We start from the raw sequence: 25,437 nt of genomic DNA, 5'->3' as shown, positions 1-25,437 counted from the left end.
AAGCATGTATTTATGTATTTATTTATCTAAGTACTATGTAAGCATGTATTTATGTATTTATTTATGTAAGTACTATGTAAGTATGTATTTATGTATTTATTTATGTAAGTACTATGTAAGCATGTATTTATGTATTTATTTATGTAAGTACTATGTAAGCATGTATTTATGTATTTATTTATGTAAGTACTATGTAAGCATGTATTTATGTATTTATTTATGTAAGTACTATGTAAGTATGTATTTATGTATTTATTTATGTAAGTACTATGTAAGTATGTATTTATGTATTTATTTATGTAAGTACTATGTAAGCATGTATTTATGTATTTATGTATTTATTTATGTAAGTAATATGTAAGTATGTATTTATGTATTTATTTATGTAAGTATTATGTAAGTATTATGAAAAGAGAAATCACCAATGCAACAGCACAAACACATAAAAAAAAAGACAGAAGGAGAAAAGGAAGACTGTTTTCCTAAATTAGTGACTAGTATTTATGTACTTATTTATGTAAGTACTATGTAAGTATGTATTTATGTATTTATTTATGTAAGTACTATGTAAGTATGTATTTATGTATTTATTTATGTAAGTACTATGTAAGTATGTATTTATGTATTTATTTATGTAAATACTATGTAAGTATGTATTTATGTATTTATTCATGTAAGTACTATGTAAGTATGTATTTATGTATTTATTTATGTAAGTACTATGTAAGTTTGTATTTATGACTGTTTTAAAGTTGCTTTCAGGGGCTTTAGGATTTCCCTCAGTTTAGTTTCTTTTTAAGGGAACGTCATTTTAAAAGTTTAAGTTTTTAATTGCATAAATTTTATTGAGACATAATTATTTTTGGGATTTCTGTTCTTCGGTTTTTTTTTCTATTTTCGGGGCTTCTAAATATATATTTTAATTAAGTTTTTTTTTGTTCTTCTTGCTAGTCGTTAATCCTTCAGTTTTGTTTTATCTCTTAGGGAGCAGAATTTAGTGACAAGCGACTGGATGAACAAGTACGCTTTTTGGACGGTCACCATCATCCTATTTTTTCGAGAATGCCGATTAAGAATTATTTTGCGTGTAATGTATGCAATACCCACATGAGTGGTATTACCTCCCTGCTCTCACATATGACAGGGCAGAAACATGACAAAGCTTTACGGAGAATGAAAGGTATGTATATTATTACAAAAACGGACCTGCAGCCCCCCTACTCTTCCGCTTTTTCTTGTAATGTGTCTGTATTTGCTAAAGACCATTTCTATTCTTCTTCTTTTTAATTGAGAAAAAGAGAAGAATGACAGAGTATCCTATCATCAAACAAACAATAAAAAAAAATCTCGCAAATAAGCACCATGGGTTGTAAAATTTGAAAAAAAAATGTTTTTAAACTTAATTTCTGTTCATTTAGAATATCATATTCAGGGTTTATCAAGGAGCTTTCCTTACTTAACGTATATTTTTTCATATTTCAGTCTTTCTCTGCGGAATTAGTATTTCGACTTTTAATATATTTATAACAATTTGACTCGATAAGAGCCTGGATGAACCTTGTTACATTCCAATTTAACTATTTTGTGTAAGTATTTTTTCAGATTATCAAATTAAATATGTAAAGAAAATTTGGGACACTAATGTTAGAAAAATTTTCAGAGCGGATGGGGTGAGGGGTAGTGAAAAGCAAGAAATAAGTCCGTTTTTGCCCAAAACTTTTCCATAATTTTGAAGAAGGTCACTGTAACCTCAGACAAATCGTTAATCTTAAAACTGTCATGTACTTCTATTGAAAGATAAGAGTTTCTTCGGGGACTCTTACAGTCAGAGTCTGTTCGTTTTTGGATGCTTACAAAAGAGCCGACGTTTCTTTTTTACCCCTAAGGCCTAAAGGCAAGCGAGTATATTACGCTAGAGAAAATGTATACAGTCAACGCGTTTGATTAAAAGATGTTAAATTTTTTCCGTAGTTTAATATAGTAGCTAGTTTTGTCTCACGACTCGGGATCGAGTTGGAATTTGGTCTATTTTTGGAGGGAGAGGGAATCACTGGCCCTCATAAAACAGTATACGTTAGGTTTTTTTTTCTTTTTATCCCTTTAGCTGCTCCTTGGCTCCTTAAATAATAATAATAACATTAATGAAAAATAATAATAATAATGATAAATAAGTTAAGGGATTACAATGTATGCACTATTAATATACTTTTTAAAAATAATGCTTATTATGTATACTTTGGTGTTCTTGTATTAGACGAGAAACACTCGAGAATTTGGATCACAAATGACGCGAACACGAGACAAGAAACTGGTCAAGCTTCTGGTATAACTGGTATAACTTCTTTATACCAGACAATTAGCTTTGGCTCGGTTGGAAAATACATTGTAGGTATATTTTATTTAAACATTTAGTTGGTAGTTTGGTTAGGTTATGTTAGATTAGGTTGGTTTAGGTTACGTATTTAATATATGCTGTGCTTTACCCCCCCCTCCCTAATATGTAAATATATAGCCCAAATTTGTTCCTAAATTATTATATTTTCATCATAATTTTGTCTTATTTCACTAGCATTAACCAAACTTAACTTCTCCAAAATTTCTTATTTCATCGATTTCAAAACTAAGTTTACATGTTGGATGTCCAAAATCAAAACACGGTGAGTATATGTTTCAAAAATGGTGTTTGTTTTCAACCAAAATTGGTATTTAAAATTTTTTGAGGTCCTGAAAAACCCTTTTGTTCTCACTCTTTGAAAAACCCTTTTTATAGACACAATCTTGCTATCTGGAAGAATTCATCAATGATGTCAAAAACATGGCAGATGTTCTAACAAAATCAACCCGAATTGAGAAATAAAAACACTAAAATAAATGTGAAAAATAAATCCAATATCTAGAAAACAACTACTTTTTGAGAAGCAGGCTTGCTTAGATAGCTCAGCAAGAAGTTCTTATCGATAAAATTGGAAGAAGTAATTTCCATCCAGATTTTTCACTGTAATTTCCTCTCCCATGGAGAATTTTGAAAATTCTCCCTATTCTCAAGTGTGTGATGGTCAAAAGTATAAAAATGTTGAACTCGTTGTTACACAGGATTCAAAACTGCTGAACCACCTAAATAAGAGTTTGAGAATTAGTATAGAACAGGCTACATTGTATGAACGCCGACTAACCGTAAACGTTTTTCATTTATCCTTTTTCTTTGCTTAATGTCATATTTTCTTCGGCTATGCATCAGATAGATCAGAGAAATCCGATCATCGGAAAAATCAGATAGCTTTATTTATATTGCTAAGTTTCCCATGGGCAATGGCTACAAATTCAAATAACTAACGCTAAAAATCCTTCAATACCACAAAGTAATACTAGCATTCTGTTAGCCCTTTATATCACATAGAAATCCAAACTTCAAAACTTGTGCTTCATGCTGAACAAAAGTTTCACAATTTGAACATATTGTAGGATTATAATTCGAACAGATGAACTTAAAAATACACTCCCTCCCCAGTTATGTAAAAAGTAGCAAATGGGGTGTCATTTCGACGGCTAAGTAAGTAGTAGATGGGAGGTTTAAAGCTCAATCCTCACTCAAAACCCCATGATTTTCAGATTAGTGAGTTTTATAAGTGATTGCGCGACAATGCACCATTTTTATACGTTTTTGCTACAGCGACTAACTCAAGGCAACTTCGAAAGAGTAGTTCTTGTTTTTGGGTCTAAGTATTGATTTTCCAGAAACAGCAGAAAGACTAACTTCATAAAACTTATAATCAAACAGTTCGTGGTAACGAACTGTAGTAAGGAGTTACCCGGGTCAATAGTAAACGAAACTCTAAAAAACGGAAGTTTGATGCTAAAAGATACATCAAAAGAATCGGATTTTCATGCTGATTATAAATATATAAGTTTCATCAAATTTAGTCTTTGTCTAAATTTGTAACAAATATAAAATATATGTCTAATTGTCTAATTAATATATCGTCTAAATAACTAATTAACTTTGTCTAAATTAATATATAAGTTTCATCAAAAGTTACGAGCCTGAGAAAATTACTGTTGCTCCTTACTTTCAGTTGAAAAAACTTATTTTTTATTTAATTTTTTTTTAATAATGCTGGAAAATCCAGCGCCCCCTTAAAAAGGGTACTAGTAGCCTACTTTTAATTTTTGTTAGAATGAGCCCTCTTGTGACATTCTAGGACCACTGGTCGATACGATCACCAATGGAGAAAAAACAAATTAACCGCATCCTTGTTCTATTAAACAAAAAAAACAAGTTTTTTTTTAATGAAAGTAAGGAGCGACATTAAAACTTAAAAACGAACAGAAATTACTCCGTATATGAAAGGGGCTTTTCCTCCTCAACGCCCTGCTTTTTACGCTAAAGTTTGACTGTTTCTCTTAACTCTACATTTTAAAAAAGTAAAAAACTTTTGGTAAAAAAAGTAAAAACTAGTAAACTAGTAAAGTAAAAGTAAAAAACTAGGGTCATCATATCGACCAAGTGGCCCTAGAATGTCGCAAGAGGGCTCATTCTAACGGAATTGAAAAGTTCTAGTGCCCTTTTTAAGTGACCGAAAAAATTGGAGGGCACCTAGGCCCCCTCCCACGCTCATTTTTCCCCTAAGTCAACGAATCAAAATTTTGAGATTTGAGCCATTTTGTTCCGCATAGTCGAAAACCTTTATAAATATGTCTTTGGGGATGACTTACTCCCCCACAGTCCTCGGGGGAGGGGCTGCAAGTTACAAACTTTGACCAGTTTTTACATACAGTAATGGTTATTTGGAAGTGTACAGACGTTTTCAGGGGGATTTTTTTGGTTTGAGGGGGGTTGAGGGGAGGGAGCTATGAGGGAGGATCTTTCCTTGGAGGAATATGTCATGGGGGAAGAGAAATTCAATGAAAAGGGCGCTGGATTTTCTAGCATTACTATAAAAAAAAACAATGAAAAAATAAACATGAAAAAGTTTTTTCAATTGAAAGTAAGGAGTAGCATTAAAACTTAAAACGAACAGAGATTATTACTCATATGATGGGTTCTTCTTCTCCTAAATACCTCGCTCTTTATGCTAAAGTATTTTAAGCAATTTCAACTATTTATTCTACGGCCTTTCTGATTCAGGGGTCATTCTTAAAGAATTTTTACAAAAACTTAAGATTTTATGTAAAGAGCGAGGTATTAACGAGGGGACAAACCGCCTCATATACATAATAAAAATATAAGAATATAGAAGTTTGTTACGTAAGCTAATTCTTAAGTTACGTATATTTTTTTACTAATAAAAACATTCGCTAAAAATATAAAGTTCTTGTTGCCTTTTTGAGTAACCGAAAAATTGGAGGGCAACTAGGCCTCCTTCCCCACCCCTTATTTCTCAAAATCGTCTGATCAAAACTAAGAGAAAGTCATTTAGCCAAAAAAAGAATTAATATGCAAATTTCATTTTAATAATTTATGTGCGGAGAGCCAAAATCAAACATGCATTAATTCAAAACGTTCAGAAATTAAATAAAAAAAACTAGTTTTTTTAACTGAAAATAAGAAGCGACATTAAAATTTAAAACGAACAGAAATTAATCCCTATATGAAACGGGATGTTCCCTTCTCAACGCCCCGCTCTTTACGCTAAAGTTTTTTACTGTTTAATAAAGTAGAATTGAGAGAAAGAGTCAAACTTTAGCGTAAAGAGGGGGGCATTGAGAAGGGATCATCCCCTTTCATACACGGAGTAATTTCTGTTCGTTTTAAGTTTTAATGTCGCTTCTTACTTCCAGTTTAAAAAACTAGTTTTTTTTTTATTTAATATGGGAAGAAATCAGAAGATTTTGGGATGCGTTAGGCCCCAAATCATGGTCCCGAATTCATGATAATGAAAATTAAGTATTAAGATATTAATTAATTATTAATAGATAATGAATATTAAGTAATATTAAGCATCCCTTGTCAGTAGTAGATGATAAGTAGTAGATGATAGTAGTAGATAGATGTCAGTAGTAGATGAACAACAGATGTTAAACAACAATTCGTGTTGATTTGAACTATTAAAAATCGATGAAGTTAAAGTTATAGATATGAACTTATTAGCATAGAAGTTTTGTATCATTTTAAAAAAGGGGAGGAAACTCCCTCGCGAAGGGCTGCGTACTGATGAATTTAAAATATTGATTTTAAATGGTCTGTAAAATCCTACCGTAGATGTTTCGAGCTACAGAAGAGATATCAAGCCTCTTTCTACAAACGTACAAATCTCTTATTTTAGTGACACAGGTGTGTGTTTATTTATGTCGTTTTTCCTTTTTTTTTCTTTCTTGCATCGTGTCAGAAGGCTCACACGAATGGAATCATTAAAAGCTTTAGATTCAAAGTAACAAAAGATATTGTGTCACATTAAAGTACCTATTTCTGCCATGTTTGCGCTGCAAAGCGAATCTTGGCCCACCCAAATAGCCTAAAGCCTCGTCTTCATTATGACTTTTTCAGCCAAAATCGGTCGAGTCAAAAGAGCATATCGTTCACCAGATTTGGATTCCCCCTTAAAAAGGCAACTTTAAATTCGTCTATTCTGTCTTTCGAGCCTTAAACGGCACCGACTGATACAGGGCCTTCCATTAGCAGTTAAAAAGACGCAAAAAAAGCCACAAAAGTTCGCCTGAAAAAACCTTGACGAAGATACGTCTTAATTTTCAAGTTTGCGTATAATTTTATCGGAAAGACATAAATATAATCAAACTGAACTACAATCAAACAGTTCGTGGTAACGAACTGTAGTAAGGAGCGACCCGGCTCAATAGTAACCAAAACTCTAAAAAATGGAATTTTGGTACCAATAGCTACATCAAAAGAATCGCATTTTAATACTGATTTTAAATATACAAGTTTCATCAAGTTTAGTCTTACCCATCAAAAGTTACGAGCCTGAGAAAATTTGTATTATTTTAGAAAATAGGGGGAAACACCCCCTAAAAGTCATAGAATCTTAACGAAAATCACACCATCAGATTCAGCGTATCAGAGAACCCTACTGTAGAAGTTTCAAGCTCCTAACTACAAAAATGTGAAATTTTATATTTTTTGCCAGAAGGCAGATCACGGATTTGTCTTTATTTGTTTGTTTTTTTTTTTTTTTTTTTTTTTTTTTTGTTTTTTTTTTTTTTTTTTTTTTTTTTCAGGGGTGATCGTATCGACCCAGTTATCCTAAAATGTTGCGAGAGGGCTCATTCTAACGGAAATGAAGAGTTCTGGTCCCCTTTTTAGTGACCAAAAAATTGGAGGGCACCTAGGCCCCCTCCCACGCTGATTATTTTCCCTAAGTCAACGGATCAAAATTCTGAGATAGCTATTTTATTGAGCGTAATCGTAAAACCTTATAACTATGTCTTTGGGGAAGACTTACTCCCCCACAGTCCCCGTGGGAGGGGTTACAAGTTCAAAACTTTGACCAGTGCTTACATATAGTAATGGTTATTGGGAAGTGTACAGGCGTTTTCAGGAAAATTATTTGGTTGGAGGCAGGGGTTGAGAAGAGGGGAATATGCTGGGGGAACTTTCTATCGAGGAATTTGTCATGGGGGAAGAAAATTTCCATGAAGGGAGTGCAGGATTTACTAGCATTACTTAAAAAAAACTGTTTTACTGTTTTAAAATGTAGAGTTAAGAGAAAGAGTCAAACTTTAGCGTAAAGAGCGGGCGTTGAGAAGGAAAAGCCTCTTTCATATACGGAGTAATTTCCGTACGTTTTAAGTTTTAATGTCGCTCCTTACTTTCATTTAAAAAAGTTTTTTTTTTTATTTAATATAATAAATGAGCATACCATTTCTTAACAGGGACTTCGATGGCTAGTTACAAAATCACCACTACAAAAAACAAAATTCATCACTTCCATGTCATGCCTTATGTTGGAATTTAATACCAACAACCCCAAACTACCCTAGAATAATTTCGCTTTAACTATTTCTCAGAAAAGAATTCTAGCTTCTTAGAAAAAACACTTTAGCTAATTTGAAATAAACTATTTAGCAAAATATTTCATATTTGATTGTAACACTGAAATTAGCCTTTAATTTAAGTCTGGCTCAAAGATACCCATAATTTTTTTTTTTTTTAATCCGGTCAAGTTTACTGGAAATCGAACTTCATCGCCCAGAGGCATAGGTTAAGAGACTCCTTATACTATTTTTCATTGTTGAAGGCTAAAGACTAGAAGATCTGTTAAAACTGCAAGCCAGAGATTATAACTTCAAACTATTTTGATTCTATTTATATTTCTATATTTACTTCAGTAGCCTACTTTCTCCTTTTGAAGTACTAGCTGATGGGATCTGTTTTGAAAGCCTTTCGAAATCTCTCAAAACATTCGTCCTACTCTTTCCTGAGAGCCTTATACTAGCCATCGTTTAATTTGCTCTCTTATACAAAATCTGTTTTTAATCGATTTTTTTTTAGAAGAAGGGAGGGGTGTCGTAGCCAATGATTGGTCCTTTATCTCTTCTGATGATGAAGAGAAAGAATACAATGGCAAGAGTCTAGACGAATTCATTCTTTTCTCTGATGGTCAGCTCCTTCCTATGTTTTCAAGAATGTCTGCCAACAATTTTTTTTCATGTAACTTATGCAAGACCTTCGTAACTGGAATTGTCAGTCTACGCTCGCACATGAGAGGGGAAAGACACATCTACGCTCTACGTAAGATGAAAGGTAAGCTCAATGTAAAAAACAAAACAGATATGATAAACCAATCAAAAACTAACTTTGACAACAACAAAAAATGTTCGAAGTAAAATTAAAAACCTTCATTATCCCCTGAAGAAAGTTTAAGGAAGGTTTTTTTTTGCAATAGACAACAAAAAACAAAGAATATCAACAATGATAATGTTTTAGTATTGAATTGATTATTTACGACCTTCAAGTTATTTCTGTATATTCTTCAAGAATGATGGAAATATTTGTTGTTTCTAGCAAAATGCAAGTCGAAGAACCGACAGCCGCTTTGAGTCAGATTTTTTTTTTCTATTTTAATTTTTAGTTTTCTATTTAAAGTAAATAGCTTTGTTCAATTCTTAATGTTGCTCGAGTCTATACCTTCATTTGTGTTCTTATGCTGCGAAAATTGTTTTATGGAAAAAATACTAGTCAGATTATTAAAAGCGTCATTTCTAGAATAAAATCTCTTCTGTAGCAGTTCTAATCCATATCCTATTTCTGTACCCAATACAATGCCCTATATCAGTGCCTTCACAACAAAAATCTGAATTTGCCGAGAAACAATAAAACCTCATAAATAGTATAATAAAATAAAGTATAACGTACGAAATATAATAGAAACAAATTTAAAAATTTGTAAATATATAAAAATATGAAAAAATATAGAAAAGATCCATAAAAATATACAAAAATAACAATGTATCAAATATAACAAAATATAGTAATATAAGGAAAATAGATAAAACTACTAAGAGTCAGTTTTAATAGCATTTGTTTACAGCCACATTTACAGCCTCAATTTCCACAATTTTACGCCACAATATCCTTCAATATCTCATGCCCTTGCCCATATCCCAGGAAATGTCTCATGGCCATACCTCAATTCAATTTTTTTACATTTTTGACGATCAAATTATATAGAGCACCAGCCATAATATTTTTGTCAGTAACTAATCTTATCCATAAGTTATGCCAATGCCCATTCCTTCTTTTCTTCTTTTATATATACTATTTTATACCCCTAAGTCATGCCTATGCCCACTCATTCTGTTTTACTTTCATTGGCCACTATTCAAACAGTTCGTGGTAACGAACTGTAGTAAGGAGCGACCCGGCTCAATAGTAAACGAAACTCTAAAAAACGGAATTTTGACGCTAAAAAATACATCAAAAGAATCAGATTTTCATGCTGATTTTAAATATATAAGTTTCATCAAATTTAGTCTTTGTCATCAAAAGTTAAGAGCCTGAGAAAATTTGCCTTATTTTGGAAAATAGGGGGAAACACCCCCTAAAAGTCATAGAATCTCAACAAAAATCACACCATCGCATTCGGCGTATCAGAGAACCATATATAAAAAATTTCAAGCTCCTATCTACAAAGATGTGGAATTTCGTATTTTTTGCCGGAAGGCAGATCACGGGTGCGTGTTTATTTGTTGTTAATTTCTTCCCCCCAGGGGTCATCATATCGACCAATTGGTTCTAGAATCTCGCAAGAGGGCTCATTCTAACGGAAATGAAAAGTTCTAGTGCCCTTTTTAAGTGACCAAAAAAATTGGAGGGCACCTAGGCCCCCTCCCACGCTCATTTTTTTCCCAAAGTCAACGGATCTAAATTTTGAGATAGCCATTTTGTTCTGCATAGTCAGAAGCCATAATAACTATGTCTTTGGGAATGACTCACCCCCAAAAAAACCCTGGGGGAGGGGCTGCAAGTTACAAACTTTGACCAGTGTTTACATATAGTAATGGTTATTGGGAAGTGCACAGACGTTTTCAGGGGGATTTTTTTGGTTTGGGGGTGGGGTTGAGGGTAGGGGGCTATGTGGGAGGAGCTTTCCTTGGAGAAATATGTCATGGGGGAAGGAAAATTCAATGAAAAGGGCGCAGGATTTTCTAGCATTACAAAAAAAAAAAAATGAAAAAATAAACATGAAAAGTTTTTTGAATTGAAAGTGAGGAGTAGCATTGAAATTTAAAACGAACAGAGATTATTACGCATATGAGGGGTTCTAAAAATACTTTAGCATAAAGAGGGAGGTATTTAGGAGGAGATAAATATCTCGCTCTTTATTCTAAAGTATTTTTAGTAGTTTCAACTATTTATTCTACGGCCTTTCTGATTCAGGGGTCATTCTTAAAGAATTGGGACAAAACTTACGATTTAGCGTAAAGAGCGAGGTATTAACGAGGGTACAAACCCCCTCATATACATGATAAAAATATAAGAATATAAAAGTTTGTTACGTAAGTTAGTTCTTAAGTTACGTATATTTTTTACTAATAAAAACTTTCTTTAAAAATTAAAAGCTCTAGTTGCCTTTTTAAGTAACCGAAAAATTGGAGGGCAACTAGGCCTTCTTCCCCACTCCTTATTTCTTAAAATGTCTGATCAAAACTAAGAAAAAGCCATTTAGCCAAAAAAAAAGAATTAATATGCAAATTTCATTTTAATAATTTATGTGCGGAGAGCCAAAATCAAACATGCATTAATTCAAAAACGTTCATAAATTAAATAAAAAAAACTGTTTTTTTTTTAACTGAAAGTAAGGAGCGATATTAAAACTTAAAACGAACAGAAATTACTCCGTATATGAAATGGGTTGTCCCCTCCGAAATCCCTCGCTCTTTACGCTAAAGTTTGACTCTTTGCCACAATTCTACTTTTTAAAACGATTAAAAGCTTTAGCGTAAAGAGCGAGGGATTGCGGAGGGGACAACCCATTTCATATACGGAGTAATTTCTGTTCGTTTTTCAGTTTTAATGTCGTTCCCTACTTTCAGTTAAAAAAAAAACAGTTTTTTTTATTTAATCTTACCCCTAGGTCGTGCCTATGCCCATTTATTGTTTTCTTCTTTCATTGGGTACAATTCTTACCCCTAAATCATGCATATGACCATTAATCCTTTTCTTCTTTCTTTGGTCACTATTCTTACCCCCTAAGTCATGCCTTTGCCCGTTCATTCTTTTCTTCTTTCATTGGCTGCTAATTGGCCACTATTCTTACCCTTAAGTCATGCATATGTCCATTAATTCTTTTCTTTTTTCACTGGCCACTATTCTTACCTCTAAATCATGCACTATTCTCATTCATTTTTTTTTCTTTCATTGGGATGAATTGGCCACCATTTTTACCCCCAAGTCATTCATATGGCTTTTTATTCTTTTCTTCTTTCATTGGTCACTATTCCAACCCCCTAAGTCATACCTATGTTCATTCATTCTTTTCTTCTTCACTGACCACTAATTGGCTCCTATACTTACCCTTAAGTCATACCTATGCCCCTTCATCCTTTTCTTACTTCATTGGCTATTAACCCCTACAAGGGAAGTTCAATTTCCCCAATTTTTATGTTATTTTCTTTTTTAGTATTTATTTATTACTTTTTTCCTTCGAATTTGTAGTTCTTGGAATGTAGGACTGACAATTGTACACTATTTATCACTTTTTGTGAAGATTTTCGGAGGTGTTGCTATTTTGAACCTTTAAATTTTTTAACTGCAGGTACAAGGTCGGATATTCCAAACTCCAAGCAAAAGACGATGCTTGAAGAAACTAATCTTGGACAAAAAGGAGTTGGGGATGCAAGCAGGGATTCTGACGAAGGCGTTTGCGGTTTAGCTGCTAAAGAAAGCTGTTGCAATTCTGAAAGTAAAATACAGAAAAATGATGAACTTGAGGTAAGTAACATGCGCGATTGCTAGTTTTAACTTTTCTTATTTCTCTTTTTTCCTCTTTCCTTTTTTATAAGCATTTCTGTTCTTCCGCTCTTCTCATTTTCTTTTTTTCTTTTTTTTTTCTTTTTCATTTTACAGAAGTTAGTATTTTGCTCTTAAATGAAATATTGTGCATAGTATGCGCGTACATGTGAGTTTTGTTCCGGTAGGGAATGACAAAGAAAATCGATTATTTGAATAAGAATTACCCAGTGATTCGGGAAAATTTAGGATTTTGGAGGGGGGGACATATGCTTCGAGCCGAACCCCTCACCCTCCCCACCACTCATACGTCCTTGTGCTGTGCTAAATATGGGTGTAGTGAAGAAACTTTGCTATTGGCCGTTTGAAATTCCTATTAGTCAGCTTAGCAAAAAGTAGGCCTAGAAATATTTAGAGGCCCTTGTTTGCCTCACAGAATTGACAAGAAGGTTTTGGAAAAGGCGTTGGCTTACCAAAGCAACTTGACGAAGACGTTTGTGACATAAAAGTCATAAAAGTCTGTCCCGGTTCAGAATGTACAATTCCAAAGAATGAGAAAGTCGAGGTAAGTAATATGCCCGATTGATAGGTTTAGTTTTTCTCTTATTTCTTTGGTTTTTCTTCTTTTATTCCTTTTTAAAAACATTTCCTTTCTTTCGCTTCTCTGATTTGCTCGTTCTTTTTTTTTACTTTTTCATTTTAAACAAGTTAGTATTTTGCTGTTAAATGAAACATTGGGCATAGTATGCGCGTACACGGGAATTTCATTCCCGAGGAAATGATAAAGAAAACTGACAATTTGAATAAAATTGGCTAGAATTTTGGGAAAATTTAGGAGTTCGGGGGAGAAAGACTTGCGCTTCGAGCCAAACGTCTCGCTCACCCCTACCTAACGATACATCCCTGGAAGAAACTTTGCTGTTGGCCGTTTGAAATTCTTATTAGTCACCCCACAAAAAAGTAGGCCTAAAAATATTTATTGGCTCTTGTTTTCTTCACAGAGTAGAAATGAACGTTTTGAAGAAGATGCAGACTTACCAAAGCAACCTGACGAAGGTGTTTGTGACATAGCAGTCAAAAAAGGCTATCCCGATTCAGAAAGTACAATTCAAAAAAATGAGAAAGTTGAGGTAAGTAATATGCACGATTGCTAGTTTTCGTTTTTCTCGTTTTTCTTTGTTTTTTCTTCCTTCCTTTCCTTTTATAAACATTTCCTTTCTTTCAATTTTCTTATTTGTTTTTTTTATTTGACTTTCTGTCATTATACACAAGTTAGTATTATTCTCTTAAATGCCATATTGTCTATAGTAGACTCAAAGCAGGAATTTCGTTCGTGAGGGCGGATAAAAAATTTAGAATCTGAATAAGAATTGCCCAGAAATTCGAGGTAATTTAGGATTTCGAAGGGGGGGGGGGAGAAAATGTGCTTCACGGCAAACACCTTGCCCACCCCACACTATGCATGTCCTTGGGTTGTACAAAAGAGATATCTAGTGAAAAAACTTTGCTGTTGGCCGTTCGAAATTCCTATTAGTCAGTTCAGCAAAAAGTAAGCCTAAAAATATTTAGAGGCTATTTTTTTTTCAAAGAATAGAAATAAACTTTTTGAAGAAGGCCTGGACTTACCAAAGCAGCCTGACAAAGGCGTTTATGAAATAACAGCTAAAAAAGGATGTCCCGGTTCAGAAAGTACAATTCAAGATAATGAGAAAGTCGTGGTAAGTAATATGCACGATTGCTAGGTTTAGTTTTTCTCCTATTTCTTTGTTTTTTCTTCTTTTCTTCCTTTTTACAAACATTTCCGTTCTTTGGCTTCTCTGATTTGCCCGTTCTTTTTTTTTTTCACTTTTTCATTTTACACAAGTTAGTATATTTCTGTTAAATGAAACATTGGACATAGTATGCGCGTACACGGGAATTTCATTCCGGAGGAAATGATAAAGAAAATTGACAATTTGAATAAAATTGGCTACAAATTCGGGAAAATTTAGGAGTTCGGGTGAGGGGGACATGCGCTTCGAGCCAAATGTATCGCTCACCCCCACCTGGCGATACGTCCCTGGGTTGTATTAAAAATATGTGTAGTGAAGAAACTTTGCTGTTGGCCGTTTGAAATTCTTATTAGTCACCCCACAAAAAGTAGGCCTAAAAATATTTATTGGCTCTTGTTTTTCTCGTTTTTCTTTGTTTTTTTCTTCCTTCCTTTCTATTTATAAGCATTTCCTTTCTTTCGCTTTTCTTGTTTTTTGTTTTTTTTTTAATTGGACTTTCTGTCATTATATACAAGTTAGTATTATTCTCTTAAATGCCATATTGTCTATATTAGGCTCAAAGCAGGAATTTTGTTCGGGAGGGGGAATAAAAAATTTAGGATCTGAATAAGAATTGCCCAGAGATTCGTTGTAATTTAGGATTTCGAAGGGGGTGGGGAAATGATATTCTCTCCCCCAAAAATGATATTTATTTTTTACACAAGTTAGTATTTTTGTGTTAAATGAAACACTGGGCATAGTATGCGCGTACACGGGAATTTCATTCCGGAGGAAATGATAAAGAAAATTGACAATTTGAATAAAATTGGCTAGAAATTCAGAAAAATTTAGGAGTTCGGGGGGAAGGGGACATGCGCTTTGGGCCGAACGTCTCGCCCACCCCCACTTGGCGATACGTCCCTGGGCTGTATTAAAAATATGTGTAGTGAAGAAACTTTGCTGTTGGCCGTTTGAAATTCTTATTAGTCACCCCACAAAAAGTAGGCCTAAAAATATTTATTGGCTTTTGTTTTTCTCGTTTTTCTTTGTTTTTTTCTTCCTTCCTTTCTATTTATAAGCATTTCCTTTCTTTCGCTTTTCTTGTTTTTTGTTTTTTTTTTTAATTGGACTTTCTGTCATTATATACAAGTTAGTATTATTCTCTTAAATGCCATATTGTCTATATTAGGCTCAAAGCAGGAATTTTGTTCGGGAGGGGGAATAAAAAATTTAGGATCTGAATAAGAATTGCCCAGAGATTCGTTGTAATTTAGGATTTCGAAGGGGGTGGGGAAATGATATTCTCTCCCCCAAAAATGATATTTATTTTTTACACAAGTTAGTATTTTTGTGTTAAATGAAACACTGGGCATAGTATGCGCGTACACGGGAATTTCATTCCGGAGGAAATGATAAAGAAAATTGACAATTTGAATAAAATTGGCTAGAAATTCAGAAAAATTTAGGAGTTCGGGGGGAAGGGGACATGCGCTTTGGGCCGAACGTCTCGCCCACCCCCACTTGGCGATACGTCCCTGGGCTGTATTAAAAATATGTGTAGTGAAGAAACTTTGCTGCTGGCCTTTTAAAATTCTCATTAGTCACCCCACAAAAAGTAGGCCTAAAAATGTTTATTGGCTCTTGTTTTCTTTACAGAGTAGATTTGAACGTTTTGAAGAAGATGTAGACTTACCAAAGCAACCTGACGAAGGCGTTTGTGACATAGCAGTCAAAAAAGGCTGTCCCGATTCAGAAAGTACAATTCAAAAAAATGAGAAAGTTGAGGTGAGTAATATGTACGATTGCTAGTTTTCGTTTTTCTCCTTTTTCTGTGTTTTTTCTTCCGTCCTTCCTTCTTATAAAAATTTTCTTTCTTTCACTTCTCTTATTTGTTTTTTTTTTTTTAATTGGACTTTCTGTCATTATAAACCAGTTAGTATTATTCTCTTAAATGCCATATTTTCTATTTTAGGCACAAAGCAGGAATTTTGTTCGGGAGGGGGGATAAAAAATTTAGGATCTGAATAAGAATTGCCCAGAGATTGGAGGTAATTTAGGATCTCGAAGGAGGGGGGGGGGGAGAAAATGTGCTTTGAGGCAAACACCTTGCCCACCCCACCTTGTGTATGTCCCTGGGTTGTACAAAACATATATCTAGTGAAAAAAGTTTGATGTTGGCCGTTCGAAATTCCTATTAGTCAGCCGAGCAAAATTAAGCCTAAAAATATTTAGAGGCTCTTTTTTTTCAAAAAATAGAAATGAAAGTTTTGAAGAAGGAGTGGACTTACCAAAGCAGCCTGACAAAGGCGTTTGTGAAATAGCCGCTAAAAAAGGCTGTCCCGATTCATAAAGTACAATTCAAAAGAATGGGCAAGTTGAGGTAAGTAATATGCACGATTGCTAGGTTTAGTTGTTCTCCTATTTCTTTGTCTTTTCTTCTTTTTTTCCTTTTTACAAAATTTTCCTTTGTTTCGCTTCTCTGATTTGCTCGTTTTTTTTTTACGTTTTCATTTTACACAGGTTAGAATTTTTCTGTTAAATGAAACATTGGGCATAGTATGCGCGTACACGGGAATTTCATTCCGGAGGATATGATGAAGAAAATCGACAATTTAAATAAAATTGGCTAGAATTTTGGGAAAATTTAGGAGCTCGGGGGGAGGGGGACATGCGCTTCGAGCCAAACGTCTCGCTCGCCCCCCCCTAGCGATATTTATTCCCTGGTTGTATTAAAAATATTTGTAATGAAGAAACTTTGCCTATGCTGTTGGCCGTTTGAAATTCTTATTAGTCACCCCACGAAAAGTAGGCCTAAAAATATTTATTGGCTCCTGTTTTCTTCACAGAGTAGAAATGAACGTTTTGAAGAAGGTTTAGACTTACCAAAGCAACCTGACGAAGGCGTTTGTGACACAGCAGTAAAAAAAGGCTGTCCCGATTCAGAGAGTACAATTCAGAAAAATGAAAAAGTTGAGGTAAGTGATATGCACGATTGCTAGTTTTCGTTTTTCTCGTTTTTGATTGTTTTTTCTTCCTTCCTTTCTTTTTATAAACATTTCCTTTCTTTCTCTATTCTTATTTGCTTTTTTTAATTGGACTTTCTGTCATTATACACAAGTTAGTATTATCCTCTTAAATGCCATATTGTCTATATTAGGCTCAAAGCAGGAATTTGTTTCGGGAGGGGGGATAAAAAATTTAAAATCTGAATAAGATTTTCCCAGAGACTCGAGGCAATTTAGGGTTTCGAAGGGGTGGGGGGAAAATGTGCTTCTAGACAAACACCTTGCCCATCCCCCTCAAACTGACTAACCGGTTTGACACCCTCAACTATGATGAAAACCTAACCTTCGATAAGAGATGGGAGACCTTTAAAATTTTGACGACATATACTGCCGAGGAGATCCTAGGTCGAGCAAAAATCAAACGACAACACTGGATAACGGCTAGGACCCTATCAATAGTCGGTGAGCGAAGACAAAAGATGGGCGGCCCTAAAGAAGAAACAAAAGAACTACGCGGACAGGTAAAACGCTCTGTTCGTCTGAACTGCCGCCAAATGTGGGAAGATGCTGCCGAGTTGTTAGAGAAAGCAGCACGCTCACATAACACCCGCAAGCTTTACCAGATCCTGAAGGAATCCGTTGGTAAGAAAGCTGCTGTCTCAGAAATAGTCAAAAACAAATCAGGAAAAATCATTAGTTGTCAGAAGGAACGCTCAGCAAGATGGAACGATCACTTTCGGATCCTCCTAAGCCCACCCCCTTCATCTGCTCATAATGCCTTCCCACCTCCCATCCCTAAAGACCCTTACGATACCTAACTGGATAAACTGACCAGAGCCGAAATACTAAAAACTATCAAGACCCTAAAAAACCGCAAAGCCCCAGGTAAAGACGGCCTCCCCCTGGAACTATACAAACAATGTCCTGAGGTCACTTCTGAGCAGCTCCATGGCATTCTCGAAGAAGTGTGGAAGACCAACTCTTTTCCAAAAGATTGGAAGACATCAATCATCCGCCCTTTCTATAAGAAAGGAGACAAAACCGAATGCAAAAATTACCGCGGAATAATTCTCATAGACATTTCAGTCAAAATATTCGGGGTCATACTCTTGAACCACTTCAAAGTGGCAAGGGAGGAAAGAACTCGAGGAAATCAAGCCGGCTTTCGACCAGGTAGAGGCTATACTGATAATATCTTTGCCTTTCGCCTCATTATCCAGCAGTTTGAAAGGTATAACCTACCCCTGATCTTGATGTTCCTGGACTTCATTGCTGCCTTCGACTCTGTCACTCGCCAGAAACTTTGGAAGATCCTAGAGAATGATGGAATGCCGCTGAAGTTTGTTGAACTGATGAAGGCATACTGTGACGCGTCAGTGAGCCGAGTTAGAGTCTATGGATAAGAAACCGAAGAATTCCTGGTTGAGTTCGGAGTAAAACTATGGTGTGTCCTATCTCCGACTCTGTTCAATTGTTGCATCGATTGGGTGCTTGAAAATGCTCTGTCGTCTTATCCAGGAGCGCAGATTGGACAGAATCTCTCACTGACTGACCTCGATTATGCGGATGATGTTGGCCTCCTGTCAGACCCCGTAGAAGCCCAAAACATACTTGACAACGTGGTGGCCTGGGCAGACCTGATCGGTTTGAAAGTCAGCAGAGAGAAAACGAAATTCATGGCTATTAACCACGACACAGGACCATTCCCACTAACTGTCAACCAAGTTCAGCTGGAAAAAGTCAACCATTTCACATACCTAGGCTCCCAGCTTTGTACTGACGGATCTTCCGACGCTGATATCCACCAGAGAATACAGAAAGCGCAGACAGTCTTTGCCTCCCTTCGGAAACCCTTATGGAATCGCTGCAAAATCAGTGTCCGAACGAAAGTTCGAATTTACATGGCACTAGTCCGCACTGTTCTCCTTTACGGGTGCGAAACATGGTCGGTAAAACTACAGCAAGAGAATACACTTAAGATGTTTGAGCATACTTGTCTGCGAAGAATTTTCAGAGTACAGCTACGTGACCGTATCTCCAACGCGAATATACGTCGAATGTGCAATATTCAGAGAGATGTTGTGCTCACTATTAAAGAACGCCGTTTGAAATGGTTGGGCCATGTATTACGGAAACCGCCAGAGTAAATGCCTCGCCAAATACTTCTAGTTGACCCTATTAGCTACTGGAAGAAACGCCAAGGAGGACAGAGGAAGAACTGGTGGAACCTGGCCAATCGGGGGTTTCACAAAGTTCGGTCACAGATGGTCAACTCAGTTGCTCGCTTTTGCATATCAGCTGGCAGAAGATCGAACAAAATGGTCCAAAAATGTCTCCAATATCATCGTTGCTGGGCGAGGTGGAAACGCCTGATTCCCACAAGTACAAAAAGTAAGTAAGTACCCCACCCTATGTATGTCCCTGGGTTGTGCAAAACATATATTTAGTGAAAAAACTTTGCTGTTGGCCGTTCGAAATTCCTATTAGTCAGCCCAGCCAAAAATAGGCCTAAAAATATTTAGAGCTCTTTTTTTCAAAGAATAGAAATGAACTTTTTGAAGAAGGCGTGGACTTACCAAAGCAGCCTGACAAAAGCGTTTGTGAAATATCAGCTGAAAAAGGATGTCCCGGTTCAGAAAGTACAATTCAAAAGAATGAGAAAGTCGTGGTAAGTAATATGCACGATTAGTAGGTTTAGTTTGTCTCCTATTTCTTTGTTTTTTCTTCTTTTCTTCCTTTTTACAAACATTTCCTTTCTTTCGCTTCTCTGATTTGCTCGTTCTTTTTTTTTACTTTTTCATTTTACACAAGTTGGTATGTTTCTTTTAAATGAAACATTGGGCATAGTATCCGCGTACACGGGAATTTCATTCCGGAGGAAATGATAAAGAAAATTGACAATTTGAATAAAATTGGCTAGAAATTTGGGAAAATTTAGGAGTTTGGGGGGAGGGGGACATGCGCTTCGAGCCAAACGTCTTGCTCATCCCCACCTAGCAATATGTCCCTGAGCTGTATTAAAAATATATGTAGTGAAGAAACTTTGCTGTTGGCCGTTTGAAATTCTTATTAGTCACCCCACAAAAAGGTAGGCCTAAAAATATTTATTGGCTCTTGTTTTCTTCACAGAGTAGAAATGAACGTTTTGAAGAAGGTGTAGACTTACCAAAGCAACCTGACGAAGGCGTTTGTGACATAGCAGTCAAAAAAGGCTGTCCCGATTCAGAAAGTACAATTCAAAAAAATGAGAAAGTTGAGGTAAGTAATATGCACGATTGCTAATTTTCGTTTTTCTCCTTTTTCTTTGTTTTTTCTTCCTTCCTTTCTTTTTATAAACAGTTCTTTTCTTTTGCTTTTCTGATTCGCTTGTTTTTTTGTTGTTTTTTACTTTTTTATTTTACAAAAGTTAGTATTTTGCTATGAAAAGAATTATTGGGGCTAGTATGTGCTTACATGGGAATTGTGTTTCAGAGGGGAATGATTTGAATGTTTGAGTGATGAATGGCTCTTGTTTGCTTCACAGAATAGAAATAAAATGAAAATACAGTCCTTTCCTCTTTACTTTTCACTTTACATCATTTTCTTTTTCCTATCGACTTTAAATCGTAAACTTGAACATAACAAATAGACATAGAGCAAATATAAATAAATAGAACAAATAGAAATAGAAGTAATCGAAATAGAACAAATTGAAAACAAATGGAAATATAACAATCGATATACTAAAATATAAAGGAATCAAAATGTCAAGAAAGCCAACATCAGTTAAAGAGAATTCAGTCTTCTATGATTCGTAGACTTACCAAAGCAACTACAGACAATATAAGTCATTTCTAGGTAATGTTCGTGTTCAAGAACAGACAAAAAGTGTTTGTATCTTTGATCAAATAGAAGAATTAATTAGATTCCAGCTCATCTTTGGCATCACTCAAGCAGTCAACATTGAGCTTATTTTCAGCATTCCTAATGTAGTCAACATTCTCTTCATCTTCAACATCCTTTAAACTCATTTTAGGAGAATCTATCTAATTTGTTTCCTAAATGTCAGTTCCGAAATGCTGTCCAGCAAATCAAAAATCAAGAAATCAGAGCACCAGCATCTGGTAAATATTTTGCCAATCCCTCCTCCAACGAGAACGTTTGGAAGTGGTGTCCAAATTTGTAACTTGAAGCATATGCAATATCCTTCATCGGTGGAGCTTTCGAAGCTCATACCTGGCAGACTTAAGCCGATGAAATACACTCGCCATACTGCTACTCTTAAATTGTAGGACATCGTAGCAGTTCCATAAGTGTACTATGGTAGAACTGCACTTACCATATTGGACCCCCCCCCCTTAGGAGAACCTAAATTAAGCTTGCTTAACGTATTTTGGAATTATCTTATCTATAAATGTAGACCAACCTTCTAACAGAGGGTCTTAAGGTGCTTTCTCTTTGGTGCTTTAATACAAGACACGATAAATCTTTAAAGATGAAAAAATGTAAATGGCATATCATCAGATGATGGTCTCGTGAAACCTGAAAGCAATGACAATATCAAACAGTTCGTGGTAACGAACTGTAGTAAGGAGCGACCCGGCTCAATAGTAACCAAAACTCTAAAAAATGGAATTTTGATGCCAATATTTACATCAAAAGAATCGCATTTTAATGCTGATTTTAGATATATAAGTTTCATCAAGATTAGTTTTACCCGTCAAAAGTTACGAGCCTGAGAAAATCTGCCTCATTTTAGAAAATAGGGAAAAATACCCCCTAAAAGTCATAAGATTTTAACGAAAATCACACCGTCAAATTCAGCGTATCAGAGAACCTTATTGCAGAAGTTTCAAGCCCCTGTCTACAAAAATGTGGAATTTCGCATTTTTTGCCAGAAGTCAAATCACAGATGCGTGTTTATTTATTTTGTTGTTTTTTTCCCCCAGGGGGGATCGTATCGACTCAGTTGTCCTAGAATGTCGCGAAAGGGCTCATTCTAACGAAAATTAAAAGTTCTAGTGCCTTTTTTAAGTGACCAAAAAAATTGGAGGGCACCTAGGCCCTCTCCCGCGCTCATTTTCCCCCAAAGTCACCGGATCAAAATTCTGAGATTGCCATTTTATTAACCATAGTCGAAAAACCTAATAGCTATGTCTTTGAGGATGACCTACTCCCCCGCAGTCCCCGTGGGAGGGGCTGCAAGTTACAAACTTTGACCTGTGTTTACATATAGTAATGGTTATTGGGAAGTGTACAGACATTTTCAGGGAGGATCTTTTTGTTTTGGGGGGATAGTTGAGGGAGGGAGGGGTTACGTGGGAGGATCTTTCCATGGGGGAAGACTTTCAATGGAGGAGGCGCAGGATTTTCTAGCATTATTTAAAATATGAAAAGTTTTTTCTACTGAAAGTGAGGAGCAGCATTAAAACTTAAAACGAACAGAAATTATTACGCATATGAGGGGTTTACCTCCTCGTAATACCGCACTCTATACGCTAAAGTATTTTTAGTAATTTCTACTATTTACTCTACGGCCTTTGTGATTCAGGGGTCATTTTTAAGGAATTGGGACAAAATCTAAGCTTTAGTGTAAAGAGCGAGGTATCGACGAGGGGTGAGCCCCCTCATATACGCAATAAAAACATACGAATATAGGAGTTCGCTATGTAAGTTAATTCGTAAGCTACGTATATTTTTTACTTATGAAAACGTTCGTAAACAATTAAAAAATATATTTGCCTTTTTAAGTAATCAAAAATTGGAGGGCAACTAGGCCTCCTCTCTCGCTCCTTTTTTCTCAAAATCTTCCGATTAAAACTATGAAAAAGCCATTTAGCCCCAAAAAATTAATATGCAAATTTTGTTTTAATTATTTATGCGCGGAGAGCCAAGATAAAAAAATGCATTAATTAAAAAACGTCCAGAAATTAAACAAAAAAAACAAGTTTTTTTAAATGAAAGTAAGGAGCGACATTAAAACTTAAAACGAACAGAAATTACTCCGTATATGAAAGGGGCTTTTCCTCCTCAACGCCCCGCTCTTTACGCTAAAGTTTTTTACTGTTTTAAAATGTAGAGTTAAGAGAAAGAGTCAAACTTTAGCGTAAAAAGGGGGGCGTTGAGGAGGAAAATCCCCTTTCATATACGGAGTAATTTCTGTTCGTTTTAAGTTTTAATGTCGCTCCTTACTTTCATTTAAAAAAACTTTTTTTTTGTTTAATTCACGAAACAAAGACCAGTCTTGAAAGCAGCTAGGTGAAAAACCTGTTTGTGGGACAAATAGACAGCAAACACTATTCGACTGTCAGAAACTGACAGTTGACAGAAAAATTAACTTTAAAAAACTACGTAAAATTTAACCTAGATTCACGGAGTATGAATAAAACATCCGGTACTAGTGTCTTATAGCCACCACACTCAAGTTCTGCCGAGAAGGGAAGTTTGGTTAATGCTAATGAAATAAAACAAAATATGATGAAAATATAATACCTTATCAATAAAATTGTAAAAACTACAATTTAGAGATATGAGCCCAGAACGCAGAAATGTCACTGAGAATTGCGTTAGGTCACCTAACCCGGTTGCCTCTTCTTGAGTCCTTGGCAAATCCGAAATTGTCATTTTAACATCCATGGTCAGACGTTATTTCCTATCAACACAAATAACAAACTGAATGAATTTCATTTTTTCCCCCATGGTCTGAAAGACTGGTATTTTGTTTTATTTTATTAGCATTAACTGAACTTCACTTCACAACATAACTTGAGTGTGGTGGTTATAAGACACAAATGCCAAACATCCAAATAGTTGACTACTGCCAGTTAGCCGGTAAATTCCAACTAAGACTTACTTGAACAAAATTTATGATTTTTTTTTTCCGCGTGGCGATAAAAATACTTTTATTCGTTTTGAATTATTTTTATTATTATTATTTTTTATTATTAATATTATTATTATTATTATTACGAATAGCGGTAAGCATCAATGCTTGTCGCAAAAACACAACAACACAAAATCATAATACTAATCTAAAGTAAATTAATGACTATCTTTGCGGAATCAAACAGTTCGTGGTAACGAACTGTAGTAAGGAGCGACCCGGCTCAATAGTAACCAAGACTAAAAAATTGATATCAATTTTTTTTATCAATTTTGATATCAATAGCTACACCAAAAGAATTGCATTTTAATGCTGATTTTAAATATATAAGTTTCATCAAGTTTAGTCTTACCCATCAAAAGTTACGAGCCTGAGAAAATTTGCCTTATTTTAGAAAATAGGGGAAAACACCCCCTAAAAGTCATAGAATCTTAACGAAAATCACACCGTCAGATTCAGCGTATCAGAGAACCCTACTGTAGAAGTTTCAAGCTCCTATCTACAAAAATGTGGAATTTTGTATTTTTTGCCAGAAGACAAATCACGGGTGCGTGTTTATTTGTTTGTTTGTTTTTTTTGTTTTTTTTTTCCCAGGGGTCATCGTATCGACCAAGTGGTCCTAGAATGTTGCAAGAGGATTCATTCTAACGGAAATGAAAAGTTCTAGTGTCCTTTTTAAGTGACCAAAAAAATTGGAGGGCATCTAGGCCCCCTCCCACGCTCATTTTTTCCCAAAGTCAACGGATCAAAATTTTGAGATAGCCATTTTGTTCAACATAGTCGAAAACCATAATAACTATGTCTTTGGAGATGATTTACTCCCCCACAATCCCTGGGGGAGGGGCTGCAAGTTATAAACTTTGACCAGTGTGTACATATAGTAATGGTTATTGGGAAGTGTACAGACGTTTTCAGGGGGATTTTATTTTGTTTTGGGGGTAGGGCTGAGGGGAGGGGGCTATGTTGGAGGATCTTTTCTTGGAGGAATCCGTCATGGGGGAAGAAAAATTCAAGGAAAAGGGCGCATGATTTTCTAGCATTACTGTAAGAAAACAATGAAAAATAAACATGAAAATGTTTTTTCAAATGAAAGGAAGGAGTAGCATTGAAACTTAAAACGAACAGAGATTATAACGCATATGAGGGGCTCTAAAAATACTTTAGCATAAAGAGCGAGGTATTTAGGAGGAGATAAATACCTCGCTCTTTATGCTAAAGTATTTTTAGTAATTTCAACTATTTATTCTACGGCCTTTCTGATTCAGGGGTCATTCTTAAAGAATTGGGACAAAACTTAAGATTTAGTGTAAAGAGCGAGGTATTAACGAGGATACAAACCCCCTTGTATACATAATAAAAATATAAGATTATGAAAGTTTGTTGCGTAAGTTGCTAATTTATTAGTTACGTATA

The 25,437-nt window shown here is 35.2% G+C and overlaps 1 protein-coding gene across 7 annotated transcripts in view; it reads left to right on the top strand.

The window, feature by feature from the left end:
• Positions 1 to 25,437, top strand: part of LOC136027568 (microtubule-associated protein futsch-like) — a 682,876-nt gene that overhangs the window by 30,045 nt on the left and 627,394 nt on the right. For 5 of the 7 annotated variants that reach the window (XM_065704944.1, XM_065704945.1, XM_065704941.1 and 2 more), the window contains exons 3-9: positions 985 to 1,180; positions 8,447 to 8,698; positions 12,213 to 12,388; positions 13,408 to 13,536; positions 15,814 to 15,942; positions 17,004 to 17,132; positions 20,292 to 20,420. In XM_065704944.1, coding sequence (XP_065561016.1) covers positions 985 to 1,180; positions 8,447 to 8,698; positions 12,213 to 12,388; positions 13,408 to 13,536; positions 15,814 to 15,942; positions 17,004 to 17,132; positions 20,292 to 20,420 — 1,140 coding nt within the window. The remainder of the gene's footprint in view (positions 1 to 984; positions 1,181 to 8,446; positions 8,699 to 12,212; positions 12,389 to 13,407; positions 13,537 to 15,813; positions 15,943 to 17,003; positions 17,133 to 20,291; positions 20,421 to 25,437) is intronic. The other 2 variants (XM_065704940.1, XM_065704943.1) reach the window with 2 other exon arrangements.

This window comes from Artemia franciscana, chromosome 5 (assembly GCF_032884065.1).
Source record: "Artemia franciscana chromosome 5, ASM3288406v1, whole genome shotgun sequence".
NCBI lineage: Eukaryota > Metazoa > Arthropoda > Branchiopoda > Anostraca > Artemiidae > Artemia > Artemia franciscana.
The sequence above is the reverse complement of the archived record's forward strand: the minus strand, read 5'-3'. Positions and strand labels throughout refer to the sequence as shown.